Consider the following 25,595-nt stretch of genomic DNA (forward strand, 5'->3'; position numbering starts at 1 on the left):
ACTTTTAAAGGACCCCAAATCCTTTGGATGCATAAAATGGAATGATGGAAACTGGAGTGTCTCTGGTATATCTCACCGGGACCGGACGGCATTATTCCCGCCATGTTACAGCATGCATAATAATACCATTCCTGGAAGTGATATTTAAGGCTTGTCTGCGTCTTTCTCACATTCCATCACTGTAGAGGGAAGTTACAGTTACTTATATCCCCAAATCTGGGAAACCAAGTCATGGACTTCCGAAAGACTACAGGCCTATCAGTCTCTCGTCCTTTCTATTGAAAACGCTGGGGAGACTAATAGATATTGAGATTAGAACTCTACAACCCTTAACTTCGTTGAGCACAGCTAAGCATGCTTATATGGAAGGCAAATCTGTTGAAGCAGCGCAACATCACGTCGTGGGTTATGTAGAGAAGAACCTGAATAACTCGTGTTTCATTTTGACAGCCTTTTCCTGTCTCCCTTTCTGTAACGGACTTGGCGTGAGCAAATTTAAAACTGAGCTCGTACTTTTTACAAGGAGGAGGAATATCCCAGATTTTTCGCTACTAATGCTAGGTGGTGTTATGCTAAGCCTGTCTTCGGAAGCGAAGTATCTCGGTACCGTCCTAGACTAGAATTTAAACTGGAAGAGCAATATCGAGAAGCGAAGGCTTAATTGCACTTTACTTCTGCAAAAACTCCATAGGAAGGAGCTGGGGACTTAAGCCTCATAGAATCAAATGGTTATATGAGTCAGTTGTCCGGCCAATCCTAACCTATGGAGGAGTCAGTCCTTTGGACACTCCGTCATTTTCAAATATGTGGAGAACATGGGAAATCAGGCTATAGCCAGTAATTATATATCACCTAGGCAAAGCTTTGAATTATTTGATATCCATATACATAACAGAGACGTCTAGACCCGCAACATTCCAGGCACCGTTTTCAGGCAGAAAACGTTGCTGTATGGAAGGCCATAGAGCTGCTGGCAAAAAGAATAAATGAGCTGGATGGACCCGTGACTATATATGTCGATAGTCAAGCGGCCCCGAAGGCTCTTCTACAATAAATTCTATTGCAGTTCTGGATTGCAGGAATGCTCTGCAACATATCTGGCAATGAATCGGATGATGAATTGGCCAAACGCGGTTCTGAGTCAGTAGATCTAGAGATTGAGAGCTCAATGAAGCCACCTCTTTGCCACTTCTTCCAAGTACCAACAATATCTTGGCAGATTTCAACAGAACTGGCTAACTGGAAGGGGATGTTATGTCTTCAAAAAGATTTGGACGTGAAAACTCCGAAAGGAGATCAAGGTCACTCATATCCATGACGAAATTGGACTTGAAGCTTGTGGTGGGCCTAATTACAGGATACAGCAACATAAGGACCATGACTTCCAAGTGGGGGATGACGATTTAGCCAGAAGACTAAAATATCTAAGGACGACACGGACGACGCTGATTACACCATGGATACAAACCTACTAACTTCTCTATTCCTATCTTCAAATTCTCGCTTCTTCACTTATCGTTTCCTTCTCTTTCATTATTTTATTCTTCCATCTTCTGTAAATTAGGATGGACACAATGGACCAGTAGGTCACCGAGGGGAGTGGTTGTTTTCACAACCACGCATCCTTTAACCTAACCTAAGAGAGACATCACCACTGTGAGACAAGATGGATGTAGTATAATGGAAATGGGCATACAACATCATTTTAGGATATGATGCAAACTCCAATTATTTTTAGTGGGGAACAGCGACACGAATGTAAAAGGTAATTCAGTATTCAATGTAATTGTTAATAATGTTAAGGAATCATTTACACATGCCCCATGACATATAATGGTGAGTCTCATAGAAAGGATAACAAGCTATTCCAAAGCTATTCCACCTTTCGACTATAATGGTATAATACCCGCGCAAAATAAGGCTTGTCTCGGGTCTTGCTTTGTACCCCATCTGTGAATAGAGGTAACGGTGACTTTATTCAAAAATGTAATCACACTCTGCTCAAAGACTACATACCAAATAGCCTTTATAATGAAGACAAGCGAAACAGACAATCAAGTTTTTGTTTGATAGTAGCTGGCCCGGTCCGCGTTGCCGGCCCGTAAAAAATAAAAAAGAAAAATTATAATAGAGAATCAACTACAGTCGGTTTTATATATTTTAAATAGTCTGATCTTATTTTTCAGCCATAGGCTATAATTGAGTGTTAAAAAACTATATGATATAGATCTTCTATAAAAGCCCCATGTGAAAACTCAGCTCAATTTTTGGTAAAGAGCTTAGCAACATTTTCCGTTCAAATTAACTGTAATTTGGAATTTGTATTTCCAATATTTTTAATAACGTGCTGCGTGGTATTTAGTTTTGTCCACCTCATAATTGAGGGCAGACAAGATAAATTTTATAATTTTTTTGTCATTTAAATTGAGCGTTGGAGACCCCATAAAGTCCATATTTTTCATCGTAGTATAAATCAATGGCGATTCATTTCATTCAAAGTCATGTTTCTGACACAATTTGACATTTCGAAGTTCATGTCATCCCACATCTACGTTCCCAACCAATGTTCACTTAGGAGTTTCAAATTCAATAGATTACCAAATTTTCTTCTCTGGCCACACATTGGTTGGGAAAGTGGACTTGGGGGTACACTAATGTGGGACTATACTCAAATAAATGCCTATGTGGGCAATTATCTGTTCTTTACTAAATGTCCAATTCGCTCTACGATTATATTCGGTACTTCACTGATTGCAGTGTCAATGGATTGCATTTTGAGTTCTCATTGGACGGATTATTTTCATATGAAAGAAATAGGTCCACGTCGGTCCACGTAGGTCACTCATTTCATTTTTAATATTATTCATTCAGAATTCAAAACTATAAAAAATGTTCAATTCAATGTGGCATGTTAAATCAAAAATATCACATCAAAAATATTTTTTTCATTCTCATTTTTAATGGTATATTTTACCGCAATTTTTTTGCTTTTCAAAATTGTATGAATTGTCAAAATCCGTTAAGCCGTTCTTTAGTTATAAGCGCAGTACCTAACATAAATTTATTCTTTATTTTGTTTACAAAATATCGATTAAATTCAATATGATAAGGCAAATAAAAAAATATTACATTATATAAAATTGCCAAAAAATGTAAAAAAGAAAATAATCTTCACCTTGTTCGACGATTTTTTACAGCAAAAGTTAAAAGATCCTTACTATGATTGTCAATAGAATGTATTATTATTTTAAAATTCGACTCCATTGAAAATTTGTTTTCTATTTTTTTTCCGAGTTTTTAGCGATTTTGAAAAGGTAATTATTTTTCAACTTTGGTGTGACCGCGTTAAATTATTGCGGTAACTCGCCTTCAATTTCAGTTCTCAAGAAATCGAGTCAATTAAAGAAATTGGTATTAATATTCGAATACAAAAATAAAATATAAAAAAACACTAAAATGTACATTCGAAAAAAGTAAGTGAAAATGGAAAAAAATCATGCAAAAAACATTACGATTGTACATTTCAAAAGTCAAAATGAAAATGTTAATATATCACATTTTTACGCGATTTTTTTCGAATTTAATCCTTTTCGGCCAAGAGACAATTCCGAATTTGTACGAATCGTTAAAATAAGTTCAGCTGCTCTTAAGTTACAAGCGTAGTAACTAACACAACTTTCTTTTGTATATATAGATTATTTACTTTTTTCGTACGTACGAAAACCAAATGGTAGAAAAATAAGTTTGGCAAACAGGCTAAAAAAGGTTTCTGGATATGTCAATCATTTCTCGACTTCATTGACGTAACGATACGCTTGGACTCGTACAGATACACAGACAGTTCCAAGTCATTAAACGCCAATATCAACTTAATGACAATTTCAGCGCTAAGAAAACTGTGCAATAACGTAACATAATCAGTGACTATATCTGCCAATAGTCAGGCGGCCCTAAACCTTTGGTTGAGTGATAGGAACTATAACGTTCTTCTCAGACATAGGCAAACCACCCTGCTAAGTACACTGTCCTCAATAAACCCGTTCTTCTCTTTCTTGCTTCTTTATATGTCCTATCAGAACTTTCTTTCTTGGATGATCCAATGTACCATGTGCTAGGTCTGGAGTTAGGTTTTGCTCGATAATTAGAGATGTGCAGAGTGTCACCGCACTCTGCACCTCCGCATGCTGGACATGTGGTCCGCGCACTGTTGTAAGTCGGGCACAATACGGATTGAGGCGTCAGCACCATCCAGATCTAAGTTGCGACGAAACTGCTCTGGTTTTTCAAGGCAACACTCGCTTTTCAGCTGGGGTGGGATGCGGATGATCTCCGAGAGTGTCATTCACTCCATAACTACCGTGACCACGACGTATGTGGTATCATCCTGTTGCGAGAGGCGTGGTAGTAGCTGTGCTATGCCCGGAAGATTTAATACACCTAAGACCTTGGGGTAATTTATGGTCGGTATTAATGCTCCATCGACCTGTACATTCAGTGATAACTTTATTTCTGATGTTTATGTTGAAAATTCCGACGGTTCTTTAATGGTTGTTTCGGAATTAAGATCAGCTAAATAATTATTCGATCGCAGACTTTAACAAAATTGATTCGGACGCCAGGAGCGAATCAACTGCGTACATTATTATCTCAAAGCCGCTTGGAAAGGAAGACGTTAAATGGTTTCAGTTATATTACCCACCCTGTTTTACTTTACAGCTCTCCAATTCTACTTTCAGAATTCTACGTCCATACATATAGTTAACAAAACCCTGTGTAAACTGTGTAATTTCTGGAGCCTATGTTGATGATCAGCTACAGGGAAACTCTTTCTTTTATGCTGAGGAAGTGTCAAGTCTTAAGCGTCTTCGCACTGACAACAATAGCGATATCGGTCTGTGTGAATTGCTTTTTGCTCTATAAACACTCGATTAAAATAATTCGCGCACCTCTCCGGGTCTGTCACTTTTATGACATTATCTATCCTTTTCTCCAGTATTCGAGAGCGACTTAACCCTTACACGCAATTTACTCCATCCGATCCTGATGTTTTAATACTCCAGAAGCTCTAGCCAATATCGCCGCGTATGCTCACCACCTAACCTAATTATCTCATAGCCAGTTCCTGTAATAGAAATGACAGGTGCAGGTTAGATTGCGGTTTTGGATCTCTCACAGCACGGAAATCGCTTCGGGTATTGTACACGCAGATGACTCTCCTCTATGCTCGCGTCATGAATATCCAGTTTGTGCTTTAGCCAATATATCTCAATACTTTAATTTAGTCAAGGAGTTTTATGAAAAATGGGGTATCAAAATAAACAGTGCAAAATGGGAGGCTAATTGCATTAGAAATGCTTCGATAAACTGTAAACGTTCTGTTGTCTTTGAAAGTAAATCTATAAAGTTAATTTAAATCTAATTGAAATCTCATTTAAAAAAAAAACTGGGGTATTTAGGATTAGATTTTAACAAAGTTTTCAAATTTAATGCATGTGCTAGAAAGGCGCTAAATAGGGGTCAGGGAATTTTTATATCATTCTTAAAAATTCTAAATAACAATTTTTTGCCGGTGAGTACAAAACTAATGTTGTACATAACTTGTGTAAGGTCTGTTACGTTATATGGATTTCATGTTTGGAAATCATCATCAGCTGTTGTAAAAGACCTAGAATTTTCGAATGAAGAATTTTGAGACTACGCCGGAAAAAATTCAAATGATTTTATTTATGAAAATTCAAAGTTGAAGCGGTTGTCAATCTATTTGTGTAAGATTTCAGAAAATGTAAATCTAAAATTAAGTATTCATGAAAATGGTTATATGATTGAAGCACTTAACAGTTAAGCAAATGTCAGTTGGTTCAACTGTCAATATCTCACTATGTATGTTCATGAGCCTAACTCAGATATTTCAACCTCTTTGGAGAAGACCTAGTCGGTACTCACCGTGGGTAGCTTTGTATTTACCCCCTTGTTTGTATTTCATTATTATGTTTATTACTCTTTTTAATATTATTATTATTCTTCTCTTTAAATCCGCAAACTCTAGGTTAATTACCCCACTTTATTGCATTAGAGCAAGGGCGTATATTATGTGAAACGTTATGTTGCGTTACTCAGTTTCATTTTGCATGTCAAAGCAATGTGCTGCAATTTATTTTTTTTATTATTATAATACGTTGTCAGAACTTGTGACATATTATGTATCTAATTCATTAATATACGTCGTAGTCAATAAAAAAAAGGTTCAATGTATATAAACTTAATCTTAACTTGAGGTTTTGAAAATTAACGGTGTGGATGGAAAGAACAATGAATCACTGAGCTCGATATTGGCACAACAGGAAACTGTGTACTCCCTATCGTTGTACTCCTGCATCCGGTTAGCCGAAAAATGTTGAGAAATGTACCCACTTTTTAATTTAATTACATTAACAATTTATTGCTGAGTGTACGGTCCCTGGTCGAAGAATTGGACGCTGTAGACTGATTAGTATTACAGAAATTAGAGTCCAATTCTGGAACGTAAATTTTTGTGGCTTGCTGAGTGCCAATTATAACTTTGTTGGGATATGTCATATTCTGTTGGTCATTTTAAAGTTTAAAATGCTAACGTCAATTTAGCAAATGCACCGAAGATTTTCAGCTTTGTCATTAATAAGCTACATAAACAAGTAGCAACACAATAACAAAAAATGTAGATAATGCTTTTTTAAAGTTCTCAGCTAACACAAAATAGCAGTGAACGGCTGAATCTAAATTGAAATAGCTCAGCACAAAAAAGCAGCTACTGTCTAGCTCGACAAAAATAAACATTCATTCTTAACTAGTACATAAAAAGGAAAGGGTAGAATGGGTAATACTTACTGTTCAGAACTTTGAATCATTAAAAATCCAGTATTAGATCCAACATCATTTTCTTTAGAAATATTCAACAAATCGTAGTCACATTCATCTTCAAACCAATTTGGCGATTCCAACAAAAGGGAAATATTAAACTCTTGGACCTCTCGAGGATTTGCAACAGCGATCGTACTAGATGAACTGCTATTTAAGCAAAATGCCAGAATTGATTCATGATCCTTGTGTATTATACGAATAGGTTCGTTTATATCTTTACCAGAAACACTTCCTATGAATAAAAGTAATCGTTATTTATAACAATAAATAGCTGATTAATTTTTACCATTATCAACTAAATCGTGTGTTTCAAAAGGATTCCTGAAATTATTGTCATTTTTCTTTCCGAATATGGCCTTAATAAATACGTCTTGAGCTTCATCTTGACGCACAAGGAAGTTCCACAATCTACGAACTGGTCCAGCGGCGAAGCTGGCGGAAAATGGGGTGTTGTCTTTACTCAACAGTGTTCTATATCTGTGTATCGAAAGTCCAGGAACACCACTGTTTGAAAAACAACCTGAACATAAAAACATTTATAAATCAGATATAAAACTACATTTAAATAATGTGAAAAATTTGTTGTTTTGGAATATGTTTCTTACCAGGAATGTAGTCCTCGCCGGGCGGACCTTTGGAGAGAAGAATTTCAAGAGCAATTTCCAGCCATCTGTTAAATGTCCTTAGAACTTCATGAGACAGTGGGCTCAATACTGGTAAATCTAAAAGACCACGTAAAATACGTAGAACAGCAATATTGAATATAACATTGGTTACCTTGGAGTTCAATTCCCGAAATATTGACAAAATCTTGTATTTTTTTAATAAATACTTTCATCAACGCAACTCTTAAGATGCACCACGAGTACGAAAACGGATCAACATGTTCCTTGTTTTCTTTATCCTTGTTTATACCAACAGTTGAAGTTCCGATAGCACCATCGTCTTCTTCGCCTTCATTTTCGGAATCATATGGATCGTCGGTATCATAATCATCAAAATCTATAAAAATAAAAAAAAACTATGATAATAAAGAGAATATATATACATCTTCTCTATATATAAATCAATTGTTGTTCGTTGGTACTTGAATCAGTTGAGGACGGCTGGACTCATTTGCATAACTTTTTGTACAAACGTTAGTCATACCCCGAGTTAGGTTCTTAAAGAAAAAAATATTGACCACGCCTACATTTACGCCTACTATTTTGTTTTATTTTTATTTAAAACCACAAAATATTCGTTTATAAAATTATTAAATATAATATAATATAATATAAAAAAATGGCGTAAAAATGTGATATTTTAACATTTTCATTTTGACTTTTGAAATGTACAATAGTAATGTTTTATTTTGCATGATTTTTTTCATTTTCACTTACTTTTTTCTAATGTACATTTGTAGTGTTTTTAATTATTTAATAGACTTGATTTTTTGAGAACTGAAATTTATGTCGGGTTACGTGGAAGTGTAGTACCGAATTATGTGGTGGCGAAACGGAATAGATGATATCGAAATAATTTTACACGGTCACACCAAAGTTAAAAGATAATTACTTTTTCAAAATCGCTAAAAAATCACAAAAAAGAGATCTCATTGCAAAAATTCTCAAATTGGGAAAAAAATCGAAAAAAATTTCAATGGAATCGAATTTTAAAATAATGGTACATTCTATTGACAAACTTCAACAATCAGCGAACAAGTTGAAGATTTTTTCAATTTGTTATTCTTCTTTTGTCAATTACCAAACCAATTACCAAATACCAAAAATCAGAAGGACGGGCTTCAAACATACCAAACCAATGTCAACATACCTAAATGCCGTTTATGTTCAAATGAATTCATTTAATAAGAAAATGTCATCGGTTCCTTCCAATAGATTAAGCAGAGATTGGTTGAAATAAAGGCCACTAATCTCTGTCTAAATTTTTTGAAAAGTTCCTTCTTCAAATGCCAAAAACGACAAAACACTCTCCTACATAAAGATATGGAACAACAAAACCCGCCCATGAACACTTCTCTTTCAGCTTTCAATATACCACTACAAACGCCTACGACATTACGAAATCGGTGAATAATGTAGCTAAAATCATAAAAATACCGAATATCGGGAGGTACCGTTATATGGGGGCTATACGAAGACGTGTATCTGCACAGACAATATTTTGTCATAGGCTATAGTATCCATTACGAACATCAAATACCAAATTTAAAAGAATTTCGGTTAATTATATCGCTAAAATCATCAATATACCGAATATCGGGAAGTACCGTTATATGGGGGCTACACCAAAACGTCGACTTAAATGGCCCATTTTAAATAACAAAAGTTCTGCAGACATAATATACATGAGTACATGAGAAAAATTTTATCAATCTACTTTAATTCGTTCGGAAGTTGGAGTGATTTCCACAGACGGAAGGACGGACAGACGGACGGACATCGCTAAATCGGCATAGAATTTTATGCTGATCAGGAACATATATATACTTTGTGGGGTCAAAAATGTATATTTCGAGGTGTTACAAACGGAATGACAAACTTAATGTACCCTCCATACTATGGTGGAGGGTATAAAAAATTAATTCCATTCTTACAGTAATGGGTGTAAAAGAGTAATTTTTTTTGGCTATTCTGAAATCACTCTGCCCCTAATTATGAGGTGGACAAAACTTAGTACCACGCAGCACGACATTCTAAACGTTGGAAATACAAATTCCAAATTACAGCTAATTTAAATGGAAAATGTTGCTAAGCTCTTCACAATACCAAAAACTGAGCTGGGTTTTCATCTGAGGTTATTATAGATGTTCTATATCATATAGCTTTTTAACAATCAAATTAAAGCCTATGGATGAAAAATAAGATCAGGCTATTCAAAATATTTATAACCGACGATAGATCAACATCTATTATAATTTGTGCCATGAATATTTATTTCTATTTGGAAAATACTATGTAGTCACTACTTATAATAACAAGTAAAAAAGCTGTAAGTTCGGCCGGGTCGAACTTTGAATACCCTCCACCATTTGGAGCGAATTTGGCAATTCTTAAAAAACAATAAAATCCGTTAAAAATTTTGTTAAAACCTTATAAATACCGAATACGGCATAGGTAACTTTTGTCATAGGTCATCACAATATTCAAATGCGAAACTTAGAAAAAAAGTCGGTGAATACTGTCGCTAAAGTCATCAAAATACCGAATATCGGGAGGTACCCTTATATGGGGGCTATACGAAGACGTGGGCCTGCACAGACAATTTTCTGTCATAGGCTGTAGTATCCACTACGAACATCAAATACCAAATGTGAAAGAATTCCTGTGAATAGTGTCTCTAAAATCAACAAAGTATTGAACATGGAAAGGTACCGTTATATGGGGGCTATACGAAGACGTGGACCTGCACAGACAATTTTCTGTCATAGGCTGTAGTATCCATTACGAACTTCAAATACCAAATTTGAAGGAATTCCATTGAATAATGTCGCTAAAATCAACAAAAAAAGTCGGTGAAAAATGTTGCTAAAATCAACAAAGTACCGAATATCGGGAGGTACAGTTGTATGGGGGCTATACGAAGACGTGAACCTGAACAGACACTTTTCTGTCATAGGCTGAAGTATCCACTACGAGCATGAAATACCACATTTAAAAGAATTCCGGTGAATAATGTCGCTAAAATCAACAAAGTACCGAACATCGAGAGGTACCGTTACATGGGGGCTATACCAAAACGTGGACCTACATGGCCCATTTTCAATACCAAAAGTCCTGCAAACATAATATACATTTGAGTAAAATTTTATCAATCTACTTCAATTCTTTTGGAAGCTAGAGTGATTTCCACAGACGGACGGACATCGCTAAATAGAATTTTATGCTGATCAAGAATATATATACTTTGTGGGGTCTAAAATGTGTATTTCGAGGTGTTACAAACGACAAACTTAATGTACCCTCCGAACTATGGTGGAGGGTATAAAAATTGTGTTACTTACATAAATCAGATCTATGATTTATTATGTTTTAAAAAATATGCAAAAAAGACTAAAAGTATAGGCCGGCAACGCGAACCGGGCCAGATAGTAAATAATAAATAAAAGTACTCATTATACCCTACAACACTATGTGTTGGGGGTATTATAAGTTTGATTTGGCCAAAAATTATTTAACACCTCGAAATATTGGTTTCCCACATAGTAAAGTATATATGGATCTTCCTATCTCGCGGAGCTGAGTACATCTAGCTATGTATGTCCGTCAGTCTGTCTGTCCATGTTAATTTGTAATTACTCTACAGGTCGCAATTACGGTCACGAAATTTATAATGGAGGTGGGGCTAGGGCCACCTACTTCTTCTAGAGATGATCGCATAATATTTATGGGTTGAAATGGACCAAAAACTGAAAAATTTTTTCAATATACTTATAATATTTAAGTATGCTTTTTGTAATATTTTTTCACCTTACAACACAGGTTAGGGTTATTATATACAGATTGCAATTATCGTCCGATCCTCACGAAAATTTTCACAAGGGTAGGGTTAGGCTCAGAGGGGCTAACCTATTGTTTTCAAAGATGTCAGCAATATATTTTGGGGTTGAAATGGGCCAACAACAAAAAATGTTCCTAACTTTGCAACCTTTAAAAAGGTCACAAAAGGGTACTAAATCTCGCATGATGTTAAAGTTTAGGACAGCGGGTAGGATGGAAAACTACCATTTTACCGAAACGCTGAAAATACACAAAAGGCTAACTTCTGGCTTTTTATGCTGATTTTGTTGACGAATATATCCAAATATCGTACAACAGCATATCATATAGACGAGTCTAAATTTAGAGAAAAAGAGGGACCTCTTACTTTTGGAGATAACCGCAAAATAGTTAGGGGTTCAAATGACCCTAATACGGAAAAAATCCTTATCACACAATTGATGCCAATCGACACGCCTGAGAAGAGAGAGAGATTTAACGAGAAGAGATTTAAGGATAGGGAAGATTTCTAGCATTTTGGATGACCATTGGATTATATTTAGCTGTAAAATGGACCACAACAACTAACGGCGCGACGGAGGGCGTAAATATAGGGCAAATGTCCTTGGTCAAAATGCTAAGGGTAATATCTGGGCAGTGTTTCGTGACATAACTTCAAAAACGAAATCTTCCAAAATGGATTAGGACATAAGGGAGTTTCTAACAAATTGTAGTGCTGTAGGGTATCACATGGTCGGCCCAGCACGACTATAGCCTTTGCTTACTTGTTTTTAAACATGATTAAAAACTCCCTTTAAAGTCAAAGTAGCAATTCAAAATGTTCCACAAAATTATTTGTCATACAATTCTACTATTGAAAGACAAGAACATTCTTCATCAAATATTACTATAAGCCACAAAACAACAGAAATTGTATATTAAAAAAAATATTTGTATCAATGTTCCCAAAACCCCTGAAAATATTTCCATTTTTTGATCAATTTTCCCCGGATTTTTTTCTTTTACACGCCTGAAAAGAAAAGGAGACATTCTAGACAAAATTTCACAATAAATCTCAGAATAAACCGTACGTCTTAGTACAATAGTTTTTATGAAAAAATACATTCAAAATTTACTAAAAATGAAAATTATGTGTTTGTTTTTCTTACTGTTAATTTTACACGTATCCAAACTGGGTGAAATTTCCCTCTATTTTTGTTTTTACTAGTTAGTGGACTGGAGTCTAACTATGGCAAATAACAACAATTGGTCTTGTATATTTAACATTTTTCACAAAACATGAATGGAATATCGGGTACGGGTAGTACAAAACAATACCACTAATATAAAAATATGCATTTCTGTTGTCTCCAAATTATTATATCTAAATTATTTTTTTTATTCAAAATAATACACACAAATATACAAACACCTAAAGCAAAAATGTATTTAGCTTTGTTCTATCTTCTGTAATTGTGTAATAGTTACAACTTTGAAGTGTCAACTAGCATTTCTCCAACGAGGCGCCACATTTCGGCATTATTAATCCTTTATCGATCGATCGTAACAAGTTAATCTAAAACGCTAATTTCCTCTTTTATCTTTTTATGTTTTTATAAATTCCACGTTTGTTTATTGGTGAAGAAAGATGGTAATGTTTACCAGGTGGTAGGCAGGAAATACCTAGGTTTCGGAAACAGTCACCAATCCTCATTAGTCCCCTTGCTTTTTGTCTGGGGATATTCCCCCAGGAGTTATTTTAAAATAACTAAAATTTTTGTCGCTTATTTAAAGGGAAAATAAATTGTTTGTGCCAAGATTTGAAACTTTTCGTCTAATTAAGTTGTCCTTTTCGGTATTCTGATTGAATTATCGGATTTTTTTTTGGCTGCTTGTTTGGAATTATTTGACTGATTTGTTCGATTTTCTAATCAAACTTTTGGATTTTTGTAAAGAAAATTATCTTTTTGCAGGACTTTAACTATTTTCTCGTTTTGTTGATTGGGATATTAACTTTTTCCCAAATTTTTGTTGCATCGAAAGCATTTTTTGGATATTTTTCTCGGTGTATTTTGGTTTACTGTGAATTATTCTCAGTCTCTAATTCCTCGAAACAACTTTACTAGAGTGTCAGGAAATATGGTCAAATTTTGTGCCAAACTTAAAGACGCGAAAGAAGGAGATTTAGATATTTTCATTTTACAAGTGAAAAGTGCCAAGTTGAATAAAAATGAGTCGAAAGTCCACACTGCTCGAGATGTGGATACGCAGGTTTCTAGCTTCGCAATATCTAATATTGGTAATCCTATTTATAAATCGAGTTTTGCAATTGATCCGCCGAATTGTGATATGGTCTACAATCATGCATTGCCTCCATGCGATACTGACGTCTTCGATTTTCTCTCCTGGGCAACGTTTAGAGATCTTTTTAGCGCGGTTTATATTAATAGTTCCAGATTGATTGATATTGGCCGTCTTTGTCACCTAACGCGAAAAACTAGTGGGAAAGCTCGTGAAATTGTTAGCTTTGAAAGCATTTAAATCCACGTATGATAATCCGCGTTTGTTGATTCATAGTCAGTTCAATACATTCAATTGTTAGCTTTGAACGCATTTAAATCCACGTATGATAATCCGCGTTTGTTGATTCATAGTCAGTTCAATACATTGTTTTCTCTCCCGGTGTTTGAAACTAAGACTTGTCTGGGCCTCAAACAAATCCGGCGTGACGTCCATTTCTCAAAATTTTCCCTCGCTTACTATTTCTTTTGAATTAATTGCTCAAATTCCAAATATAAGCCTGGCAGATCCAAAATGATTTGATTCTCAGACATTGCAAAGTACCGCGTTTGTGCGATGTAAAATTTATACGATTCGTATTGAAACGGCTTTATTATTTTTTTTTTTAATTCAAAATTGTCGATGGTCAACTTTTTGACCTCACTGCATTGATTATTGACTGGTTTTTATATCACGATGTTTTCGACAATTCTAATCGATTTTGGGGGCATTCTTATTATCTTTGCAAAATTTTTCTAGAACTTATTCCATTTTCGCTACTGCAGGCCTCAATCGGTATCTCAGTCCAGCGGGATCTCCACTTATAGGTGGACTCTGGGAAGCTGGAGTGAAAAGATTTAACGAATACCTTTAAAAACAAGTTCGAAACATTCGGCTTACATTGATGAATTGACAACCGGTGTTGTATCTGGCGAATCTTTATCGTTTGTGAATGGTTTTCGTATAGTTGAAGTTCTTGAATATCTAGGAAGTCGGAATATTTACTCCATAAAGCGGAATTTCCATAAAAAGTACACCTAGTATGTAATGTTAATCCCGGTATTAACGGTAAAGCTCAAATTATAAACGTTCACGTCGTAATCGGCGTTGTAAAGTGGTCATCTCTAACTAGTCGATCTTGAACTTCGAAAAAAAAGTGGACGCATCGAACATGTATTATATTGCGCTTATTATAGAAATCGATAACCATTTGGAAAGTGTGAACAAATATATTCGCCATCCCTCGGAAATAATCGATGAGCTAGTCAAACTTACGGGAAGCGAAACGGAATCCATTACCGGATCGGATATCAAGGCCATCATCCGAACCCGTAACTGCGGATACGTTACTGCGGGTTCTAATCTGATTAGTTTAAAATCAACGGAATCCGTCTTTGCGGTGTTCTTCGTTCTACGCAGGCACTCTTTGGGCAATTGTAAAATGTTTTTAGATATGACGTTATTGCACGTTCTCATATAGTGGCCGGTGCATACAATCACATTCATGGCAAAGGTGGCTGATTTGAGTCACGTTTACACCCCTAGAGAATCAGTATCAGAAAAGGTTAAACCGGTGTTCATTCGTTCATTCTTTAGACCAAGTCGGGCTGCGTTATTATTAGGACCAGCGAACGAAAACAAACGAAACGATTAACGTACCGCTCACACGAAGTCACAAACTTTTAAAATTTTTTCAATCGTTTTACTTCATACAAAACAAAACCACAAACCTTTCAATAACAGAAATACACAAACAGTACGTTTGCTTTAATGTACTATGGCCGTGAGTTGCCAATCTGTTCTGTTTGCGAACAAATCGCCAGGAAACGTTTCCAAACGTTTGCTGAGCGAAATTATGACTGGTGTATTCAGAGTTGCCATTCTAAAGAACAATATATTTTTCCGTTGTATGCTAGACATAACTATAAGTTTTTCTCTTAGTGAAAGGTTGAAGTATTGTTATACGTTTATATAACATATTCTATTTTAAACAAATTAATTTTTTTTTCTTGCTACATCATTCAGATCATCGCCAAACAGAACTGTGTTGCCTATATATGTTTGCACAATACTGGCAACACTGAGTGTATTCAACAAGCTAGTGATACGATGAACTGTCAAAAATGTTAATTTAAATTAAACATTTGTTTGTTTGTTTGTTTAACCTTTTTAACTATAATAAAAACGACACCAATCACATTGTACAAAACACTATTCAAAAATCTATTTATTTTTAAAGTATTATTATAGCATTTTTGAATTTTCAATGTTCACATTTGTTTACACCAATTAGCAGTTGAACATTTGTAAGACCATGCCGCGACTTTGTAAGACCATGTCGCGTCCAAAAAATGATATAACACTAGAAATCTTTGATTTCGACGATCAAAATAAACAATTTATGCGCAGAAATGAAGACTGCCATAAAACATTATGCGAACATGAAGGTAATTTAGAAAGACACTTAAAAACTGCACACCCTAATATTTATCAAAACTACATACAAATGGAAAATGAACAGTCAGTTAATAAAAATGCATTAAAAATTTCATGCATAATTGATAAGAATAGTGTGGAAAATGCTCTAGTGGAATTGTTTACTAAAAATGGCAGACCACTTCGTATGATGGAAGACCGGCCATTTAAGATTTTATATATTTTCAGGAAATTATTGTACAACTACATATGTTTCTAAATCCGAATTTTCTAATTCAACCTCTTGTGCCGAACCAAGTAGTACTGAAGATGCACTTGAAGTTACCTTAAAACTTGTGATAGACCTTCCTGCAGTGAACCACTCTTAAAAATATTGAACGTGACCTCCTAATTTATGAAAGACAGCCCAGATTAGCAATAAATGGAAATATTATAGACTAGTGGACAACAGAAAACAATACCCTAACAACAATTGCATTCATTCCATATACACAAGTAAGCGTGGAGAGATTGTTTTCGTCTAACACCAACAAACTTGGAGCATATTTTATTAACAAGAGTAAATGGAGCATTTGAATATGAAGGAAAATTATGAAATTATTTTTTAACCATTTTTATAATATTATTTTATTAAAACTTTTTCAAATATGTATAAAAATACATGAATTCATCTTAATATTACTTTCTATAATATTTGTAATGAGTTAATATACAAGCAAACGTTTGCAATGTGTATTGTACTGTTCTGTTTTCAACGCTGCGTCATCCAGCAGAGTACATTTCAGATTTTTTTTGTTTCCACTCACACACACAAACAGTACAAAACATAAAACAAGTGCCATTAGATGAGTATTGGTTTTGTTTCGTTTCGTACTTCGGGAAAATACAGAACAAAACGATTTCAATAGTTTATTTTCGTACGCTTATTAGGACCCGATGTTTATTCAAAAGTGGTGACTTGCAGGCGTGTCAATAGCACAATACACCATATTTGGTTGGGTATTGTCTGGCGCTTGTTATAACTATAAGTTCTTAGCATTTACTTAAGATTTGAAAAAAATCAATGAAATAAAATATTGAATTGCTCACACATTTACACTGCACCGATTTCATTGTATATACTATACATGTACATGTCAAAATATGTGTTTATAAGCAAGAAATATTAATTTTATTAAGTTTGCATTGTATTGGATTTCGCGAATTGAATAGAAACTCTTTACTCCTTATTGTTAAAACTTTGAATGTCGACTAGCATTCCTTCCCTTCCCTTTTTTCGTCTTTTATTTATCAATAAAGCTACTGCTTTAACTTGCATTTACAACTAAAATTATTGTGTGTTTTTATTTCTTTCCTTTTATTTATCGGAGCGGAATTTCGTCGTATTTACAATCACTTTATAATAAAAAAACATTTACATTTGCTTTAAATTTATATCAGATGGTCAGAATGGTCCTGAAAGGCGCAAATTGACATATCTTTCTCAGCGGCCAAAAAACCTTTACTATTTGTATGCTAATTACAGAGGCATGGCTCATTTTAATCAACTTTGTAGAAATATTTTGGTCCCAAGTTTATTTTTTCTGTCTTGCTAACTCTTGTGTCAGAATTATTTCATTAGTTTAACCACTTTATACTTGTACCTCAATTTTGATATCCATCCTTTTGCCTTAATCGATATTAAGAATATTACAATAAACTCTTTAGACGGTTTTATTAATACTATTTAATTTTCACAAACTACTCCCTCCATTTACTATTAAATTGTTGCATTGCATTTAACTATCAAATTATAATATTCAATGTCATTGTGTTTGAGTGAATGCACATAAAGCAAACCTATCGCATTTCTGAAACATCAATATGACCGCAAATGGTCTTACTCGTGCTTAATACATAGGCCAGTTATTAAATTTATCCGATAGATAAAAAAGTGAAGTTGCCGGACATAAATCGTTTTTCTTTATGACCAGTTTCATTTATGTATGAACCGTAAGATAAGCAAAAGGCCACCTTCCCTTTATCGTTTAACGTAAAGTTTACTGAATTCATATTGCCATATTTTATATTGATAATATGACAATAACAGCAAAATTTATATAAATAAAACATTGATAACGCAAATCGTTTATTTTAAATAGAAGAACTAAATTATTTATTTATTTTATGAAATTAATTTTGTTTTTTTTATTATTTTTAAACTAAAATGAAGTTGCTATTGTGAAAAAATCCAATGACTACGAGTTACTTTTACAAAAAGCTTGGAAAGATGTTATAATGAGAACTCGATTGTGTGAACTTCGTCCTTCACTTTTCCTAAAGTAAGGGAAAGAAAAGAAAGATATAAAAAGAGCTGTAATGTATTAACTTCATTAACAATCGATCTTGATTATTTTGGGCAAATCACAATTAACATTGGCCGAAGTCATAAAAAACGTTTGGTGGCTCATCCGAATCATACATTTCAAGTTTACCTTTGATTGGCCAACACCATATTTTAAACATAAGAAGGTTTATAATTCGAAGAGGAAATATTTTCAATGCTTAACTTCGTCATAGACCTTTGTGAAATATAATTGGGTCAACCTATTATGCCGGAGCTTCCAGCCGCGACAAATTGACAAAATGAATGAAAAAAATATTGTTTCACAAATGCCGTATTTCCAATTGATTTACTACTTATTTGAGATCCTTATTGGTGTAGAAAAAATAAACATCTAAATATAAAAAAGTCCCACAAAGCTGAATTTTGATATGGCTAGATTTTACCGTTACAAACAAAATTTCAAAAGTCTTCATATGAGAAAATTTATTTGGGTTAAAAAGCTACAATTTTTAGTTCTTTGGAGTTTTCTCGGAAACAGTAAGTTTTATGAAAACGTTTAAAAAATTGCTACCACTCCTAAGACATCGTGATTCTAAGAGTAACACTATAAACAATATGCACATATTTATCAGTCATCTGCAGGGCATTTGGTGTGGGAATATTTTTTTTTACATTTTGCAAAATTGATAAGTTTAGCTCTATTCCAACACTTCATATCCAATCTAGTACCATCAAGTATTTTTCGTACGCCATGCAACGTTCCAATTCGTTTTTTAATGGTTTTTTTTCTGAGATTTATAGTTAAATTTTGTGTAGAATATTTCTTATTCTGTCACCTTCCGCTTTAATCTAAATTTTATGAAATTTTCAGGCGTCAATTAGAAAAAAGTCCGATGAAAATTGATCACAAAATTAGGGAAGTATAGTTTTAACCCTAAAACATATATGGATTGCAGGCATTTAGGTAAGACTTAGACCCTTGACGATTTTAGGTCCATTAAAATAAATACCGCATTTCTCTATCTCTGTTAACAGAGCAATGTTAAACTTAACAGAACATATAGAAAATTGTTAATTTTTTAAAAATTATATTTTCTTATGTTTTGTCATCAAACAATATACTTTTTTTGTGATAAACAATAACTATAATTTTAATTATAAACTTTATGAAAAGCTGTTGTTACGGGTACCCACTAACTTGTAGTAGCAAGATATGTGACAGGACATTGGCATTAGATAAACTATGTTTTAAAACAATTCTTCCAATACAAAATGCACATCAATGGAAAGGTTATGAAGTACCATATATTTGCATAATAAAAATTGTGGGTCAATCGGACAGATTCCGAGGTATTTGGCCATTTCTGGACAAATGCCTTGAACAGGATAATTTAACTGACGAATATGCCTTCCAGGATAATTCTTCCAATCCAATATGCACATCAATAGAAAGCTTACAAGGAGTACTATCCATTGGCATAATAAAAAGTGTAGGAAGATTGGACAGATTCCGAGGTATTTGGCCTTTTCTGGAGAAATCCTTTGAACAGGATAATTCCATTGTCCAATATGCCTTCCAAGACAATTCTTTCAATCCAATATGCACATCAATAGAAAGCTTATGAGAAGTACTATCCATTGGCATAATAAAAAGTGTAGGAAGATTGGACAGATTCCGAGGTACTTGGCCTTTTCTGGAGAAACCCTTTGAACAGGATAATTCCATTGTCCAATATGCCTTCCAGGACAATTCTTCCAATCCAATTTTTAGATGTTTGCGAGCTATACAATTATGAAGCTTAGTTTCACCGGTTGTAAAACATTTTTCAATGTTTCCCTATGTTTGTTTTGGTTATAACTGTGCAACGTTTATTATGTGTATGTAGTACAATACAAATCCCAATTCCCGTATATACAAAAAAAAAAAAAAGGTCAAGAGATTCTAGCTGGCTCCGAAATTGAGCAATGGGATAATAACATTCATCAAGATAAATTACAAGTTCTAGATACCAACAATGAAACACAATAACAAAAATCTTCAATTTAGTAAATCCAACACACATAAGCTGACACAGATTTTTTTATATTGTATGTCTGTAATTTTTATCCAGGATACGAACAACTAACGGGATTTATTTGCAAAAATAAATACACATATTTGATAGATTTTTTTTTATTTTGATGAGGGACAAAACTGTGTTGATTTGATGTAAAATGAATACTTGTACAGTATGAGCTAACTCAGATGCAAGTGTTACAGTAGCCTAACTATCAAGCGGGTCGCATTGAAACACGTTGTGCTGTCTGCGTCCCGTGTTCGATCCCAAGTCAAATAATTTTTTTTTATCAAATTTTTATTTACTTTTGTTTTTATATTTTTTATGATTTAAAACATTTTTCACTTATACTCACTTATACTCCCTCTTCAAAGATTCCAGCCAAAACTCAAAATTTAGCATTTAACAGGCGATAACATTTAAGATGTGTGTTTTGTTGTTTACACAGTCTTTGCACATAGCCATAAATTAATTTTTTTTTTGCGCCAAAAACTTATTTTTGGCGATTTTAATGCGAGAAAGAGATCTAAAGCTGTTGTGATTTTTTGCAAAATAAAGAATAAGCTAATCTAAAGTGCGTTGGCTTTTAGTCTAACAGTCAAGCCGGTCTGTTTGCAGATCTTTTGATGACAACATCCCAGGTACGATTCCGTGTCGGGACAATCTTTATTTTTTTAAGTTTGTTTTAAAAATTCTTTATATTTTGAATCATCTATCAATAACACTCCAATTGCTCCGGCAAAATTTGACTAAAAGTAAATTTAGCAGAGGAAGTCCCCAACCTCAAAGATTCCAGCCATACGTTCAAATACCTCGGAATCTGTCTGATTGACCTACAATTTTTATTATGGCAATTAATAGTACTCTTCATTAGCTTTCCATTGATGTGCATTTTGTATTGGAAGAATGGTCCTGGAAGGCATATTGGGCAATGGAATTGTCTTGTTTAAACGATTTCTCAAGAAATGGCCAAATACCTCGGAATCTGTGCGATTAACCCACAATTTTTATTATGCAAATGGATAATACTCTCCATAAGGTTTACATTGATGTGCATATTGGATTGGAAGAATTATCCTGGAAGGCATATTGGCCAATGGAAATATCCTGTTCAAAGGATTTCTCCAGAAAAAGCCAAATACCTCCGAATCTGTCCGATTGACCCACAATTTTTATTATGCCAATGGATAGTACTCTTCGTAAGCTTTCCAATGATGTGCATGTTGGATTGGAAGAATTGTCCTGGAAGGCATATACCTCGGAATCTGTCCGATTGACCCACAATTTTTATTATGCCAATGGATAGTACTCTTCGTAAGCTTTCCATTGATGTGCATATCGGATTGGAAGAATTGTCCTGGAAGGCATATTGGCCAATGGAATTATCCTGTCCAAAGGATTTTTCCAGAAATAGGCAAATACCTCGGAATCTGTCCGATTGACCCACAATTTTTAGTGTGCCAATGGATAGTACTCTTCATAAGCTTTCCATTGGTATGCATTTTGTATTGGAAGAATTGTTTTAAATCGTAGTTTATCTAATGCCAATGTCCTGTCACATATTGTGCAACTGCTAGTTAGTGGGTACCCGTAGCAAGACAGCTTTTCATAAATTTTTTAATTGTTGTTTATCTTAAAAAAAAAAAATAAATTCTTTGATGACTAAACATTAGAAAATAGAATTTTTAAAAAAATAACAACTTTCTATATGTTCTGTTAAGTTTAACATTGCTCTGTTAACAGAGTGGTTTATGTCTCCGCTAGATAAATACGGTATTTATCTTAATGGACCTAATTTTCTATATGTTCTGTTAATTTTAACATTGCTCTGTTAACAGAATGGTTCGCGTCTCCCCTAGATAAATACGGTATTTAACTTAATGGACCTGACGATTTTTAGAATATTTTGACGTTTAAAATAGAAACATTGTTGACTTGCTTGTGGCTGTGTGGGTCGACCATAATATTTTTAGCAATTTTATCGGCAATATTGCCGAAGACACTGTATACCTAAAATACACAGATTTCGAGGAATCTTAATCAGAAAGTTTTCTATTTAGGTTACTTTGCAAGGCACATAGTTTCTAAAAAAATTGGTTGCGACTTTCGGTGAAAATACTTTGTGTCTCAAATTCACTTTTTGAGATTTGTCCAAAAAACTAAAAAAGAGACGAAAAATGAAAAGACTTGAACCATATGAAGGATTATTAAGGGATAGACATTAAAGCCATCCATTTTAAAGTCTCCAAAGAGATCCACTTTACGACTTAGGTCTTATTATAAATCAAAGAGAGCGTTGAAAGGGATACGTATTTCTACCATTCTGTCTAATCCCGAAGACATGAGGTATTATGCTAAAGTGTCAGTTTTAGAATACACCGAATTGGGCCTACTTGATGCTGTGGCAAGTATAACCTGTATAGGTTCCGACTTGGCACTTAAAGACTTCTAAAAATATCCTTATTTTACCAGATGTAGGTCCATTGTTAATACTGCTCGACGTCACAGTCTCTTTTAAAGGTAAAACTAAACCTTTGAAACTATTTGTTTTACCATCTATCTCACAAAGAGTGATACTTGGCATCGACATCTGGAAGTCATATAATTTAATACCTGACATTATTGGATCCGTCGATATGTTAGCGATGGATTCTACAATAGATACTATACCCAACTTTAATCCTGGTGAAAACAGAGATCAATGTTCTCCACCAAAAGATCAATTAGATGACAATTTTTACCCTTTATTAGACCAACAACGACAACAACTAAAAGCAGTTATAGATCTACTTCGAGATTCAGGGATTGGGAAGAACCAGTTTGATTCAACATACAATCGATGTAGGGGATTCACCCCTATAAAACAACGTTTCTATCTCGTGTCGCCTGCAGTCAAGAAATTGATGTTTGGCGAAATAGACCGAATGCTTAATCTTGGTGTCATCGAACCATCGAATTCCGCTTGGAGTTCACCAATGCGTCTGGTGGTCAAACCAAACAAAGTTAGGTTATGTCTAGACGCTAGGAGACCAAAAAGGATACATATCCTTTACCCAATATAGAGGGTATTTTCGCACGACTCCCGAAAGCAGACTTAATCTCGAAGTTGGATTTAAAGGTGCTTTCTGGCAGATTAGCCTGGACGAAAAGTCAAAAGCTTTGACAGCGTTTACAGTCTCGGAAAGGCCGCTTTACCAATTTGTGGTAATGCCTTTCGGGCTCTGTAACGTACCACAGACTATGTGCAGGCTAATCGTTGAGATAATTCCACCAGATTTGCGCCATTGCGTCTTCGGCTATCTGGATGATCTCGTCGTCGTGTCGGAATACTTCCCTTCTCATATTGAGATCCTCTTACGGTTGTCTTCTCAATTTCGAAAGGCTAACCTAACTCTTAACATTTATAAGAGCAAATTCTGCGTTACCAGAGTGAATTACTTAGGTTATGTGATTGGGAATGGCGGAGTAACCACCGATCCCGAAAAGGTTACTGCAATCACAAACTGGCCCACCCCAAGGAATCTTAAGCAAATCCGAGGCTTCCTTGGATTAACGGGTTGGTAAAGGCGGTTTGTAAAAGACTTTACATAACAGAATGTAAAAACAAATTTAAATGGACCTCAAAAGCACAAGATGCCTTGGAAAAACTAAAAAAAAACTGTTAAACACAACATCAATTTTATCGAACCCCGATTTTTCCAAGAAATTCTTTGTACACTGCGACGTCTCTGACTACGGTATAGGCGCAGTGCTCATACAAATAGACGACAATGGAAACGCGAGGCCTATTGCCTTCATGAGCAAGAAGCTTTCCACGGCACAACGCAATTACAGCGTTACAGAACGAGAATGTTTGGCGGCTGTGGAAGCTATCAAACGTTTCCTTTGTTATCTCGAGCTCCAGGAGTTCGAAGTGGTTACAGACCTTTCCAGCCTCCTTTGGTTCATGCGTCAACCTGATTTGTGTGGTAGATTGGCCCGTTGGGTTTTTTAAACTCCAACCATTCAAATTCACTATTAGCCACAGAAAGGGAAAGGAACATATTGTTCCGGACGCATTATCTAGAATACCCCAAGAAATTTCGGAACTTGAATTGCCATCGTCCGAAATAGACCTTAATTCCGAGCATTTTGCAGATCAGGACTATGAGGACCTAAAGGAAAAAGTCAAGGAAAACCAATCTCGATTCCCCGACATTAAGATCATTGATAACTTTGTGTATTATCGAACTCAGCACTACAGGGGTATTGAAGAAGAACAAGATGCGTGGAAACTATGGGTTCCCAACGCACTCCGTAAAGAAACAATCTCTAGGTCTCATGACTCAACTACTGCAGTGCATGGAGGTATGTCCAAGACGATTCATTTACTCAAACGTCATTTTTATTGGCCTGGCTTGGTGCAAGACGCAAGGAATTACATTCGAGATTGCAAATATACGAAATCGCCAAATTCGATTTTAAAACCGCCAATTGTAAATCAAGTTGTTTCTGTTAGGCCCTTTCTACGCTTTTATATTGACCTTCTAGGCCCATACCCTAGGAGTAAATCGGGATTTATAGGTATTTTAATTATTCTTGATCATTTTAGCAAATATCACTGGTTATGTCCCTGGCGAGAGTTCACTTCTGGCGCTATAAAAGACTTTCTTCTTGGCAAAATATTCCATGTATATGGAATGCCGGAAACAATAGTCAGCAATAATCGCAGCCAGTTTAAGGCAAATGATTTAAAGGCGTTCTTTACTTCATATGGCATTAATCATATGCATACCGCATATTATTCCCCACAGGCTAACGCTTCGGAACGGGTAAACCGTTCGATAATAGCTGGGATAAGATCGTTTCTCAAAAGTGATCACCGCGATTGGGATCAGCGATTAAGCTTTATAAGTTGTGCTCTACGGAACTCCCACCACCATTCTATAAACTGTTCACCGTACCATGCCTTATATAGTTTTGATATGGTCACCCACGTATCCTCTTACTCACTTCTTAGGAATTTAAATCTTCTAGATGAGCCCACAACAAACTTATGTAGAGATGACCAACTGCAACTTCTTAGGTCTAATGTACGAAAACATTTAAAAGTGGCATTTGACAAGAACCAACATCAGT

At 34.9% G+C, this 25,595-nt stretch overlaps 1 protein-coding gene across 1 annotated transcript in view; it reads right to left on the reverse strand.

Moving 5' to 3' along the window:
* Positions 1-25,595, reverse strand: part of LOC101893497 (dmX-like protein 2) — a gene marked incomplete in the record, with an annotated part of 462,308 nt that overhangs the window by 150,717 nt on the left and 285,996 nt on the right. Inside the window, 4 exon segments of the mRNA XM_059123050.1 lie at positions 6,865-7,129; positions 7,184-7,417; positions 7,503-7,619; positions 7,675-7,899. Coding sequence (XP_058979033.1) covers positions 6,865-7,129; positions 7,184-7,417; positions 7,503-7,619; positions 7,675-7,899 — 841 coding nt within the window.

Source organism: Musca domestica, unplaced genomic scaffold, assembly GCF_030504385.1.
Source record: "Musca domestica strain aabys unplaced genomic scaffold, Musca_domestica.polishedcontigs.V.1.1 22, whole genome shotgun sequence".
Taxonomy (NCBI): domain Eukaryota; kingdom Metazoa; phylum Arthropoda; class Insecta; order Diptera; family Muscidae; genus Musca; species Musca domestica.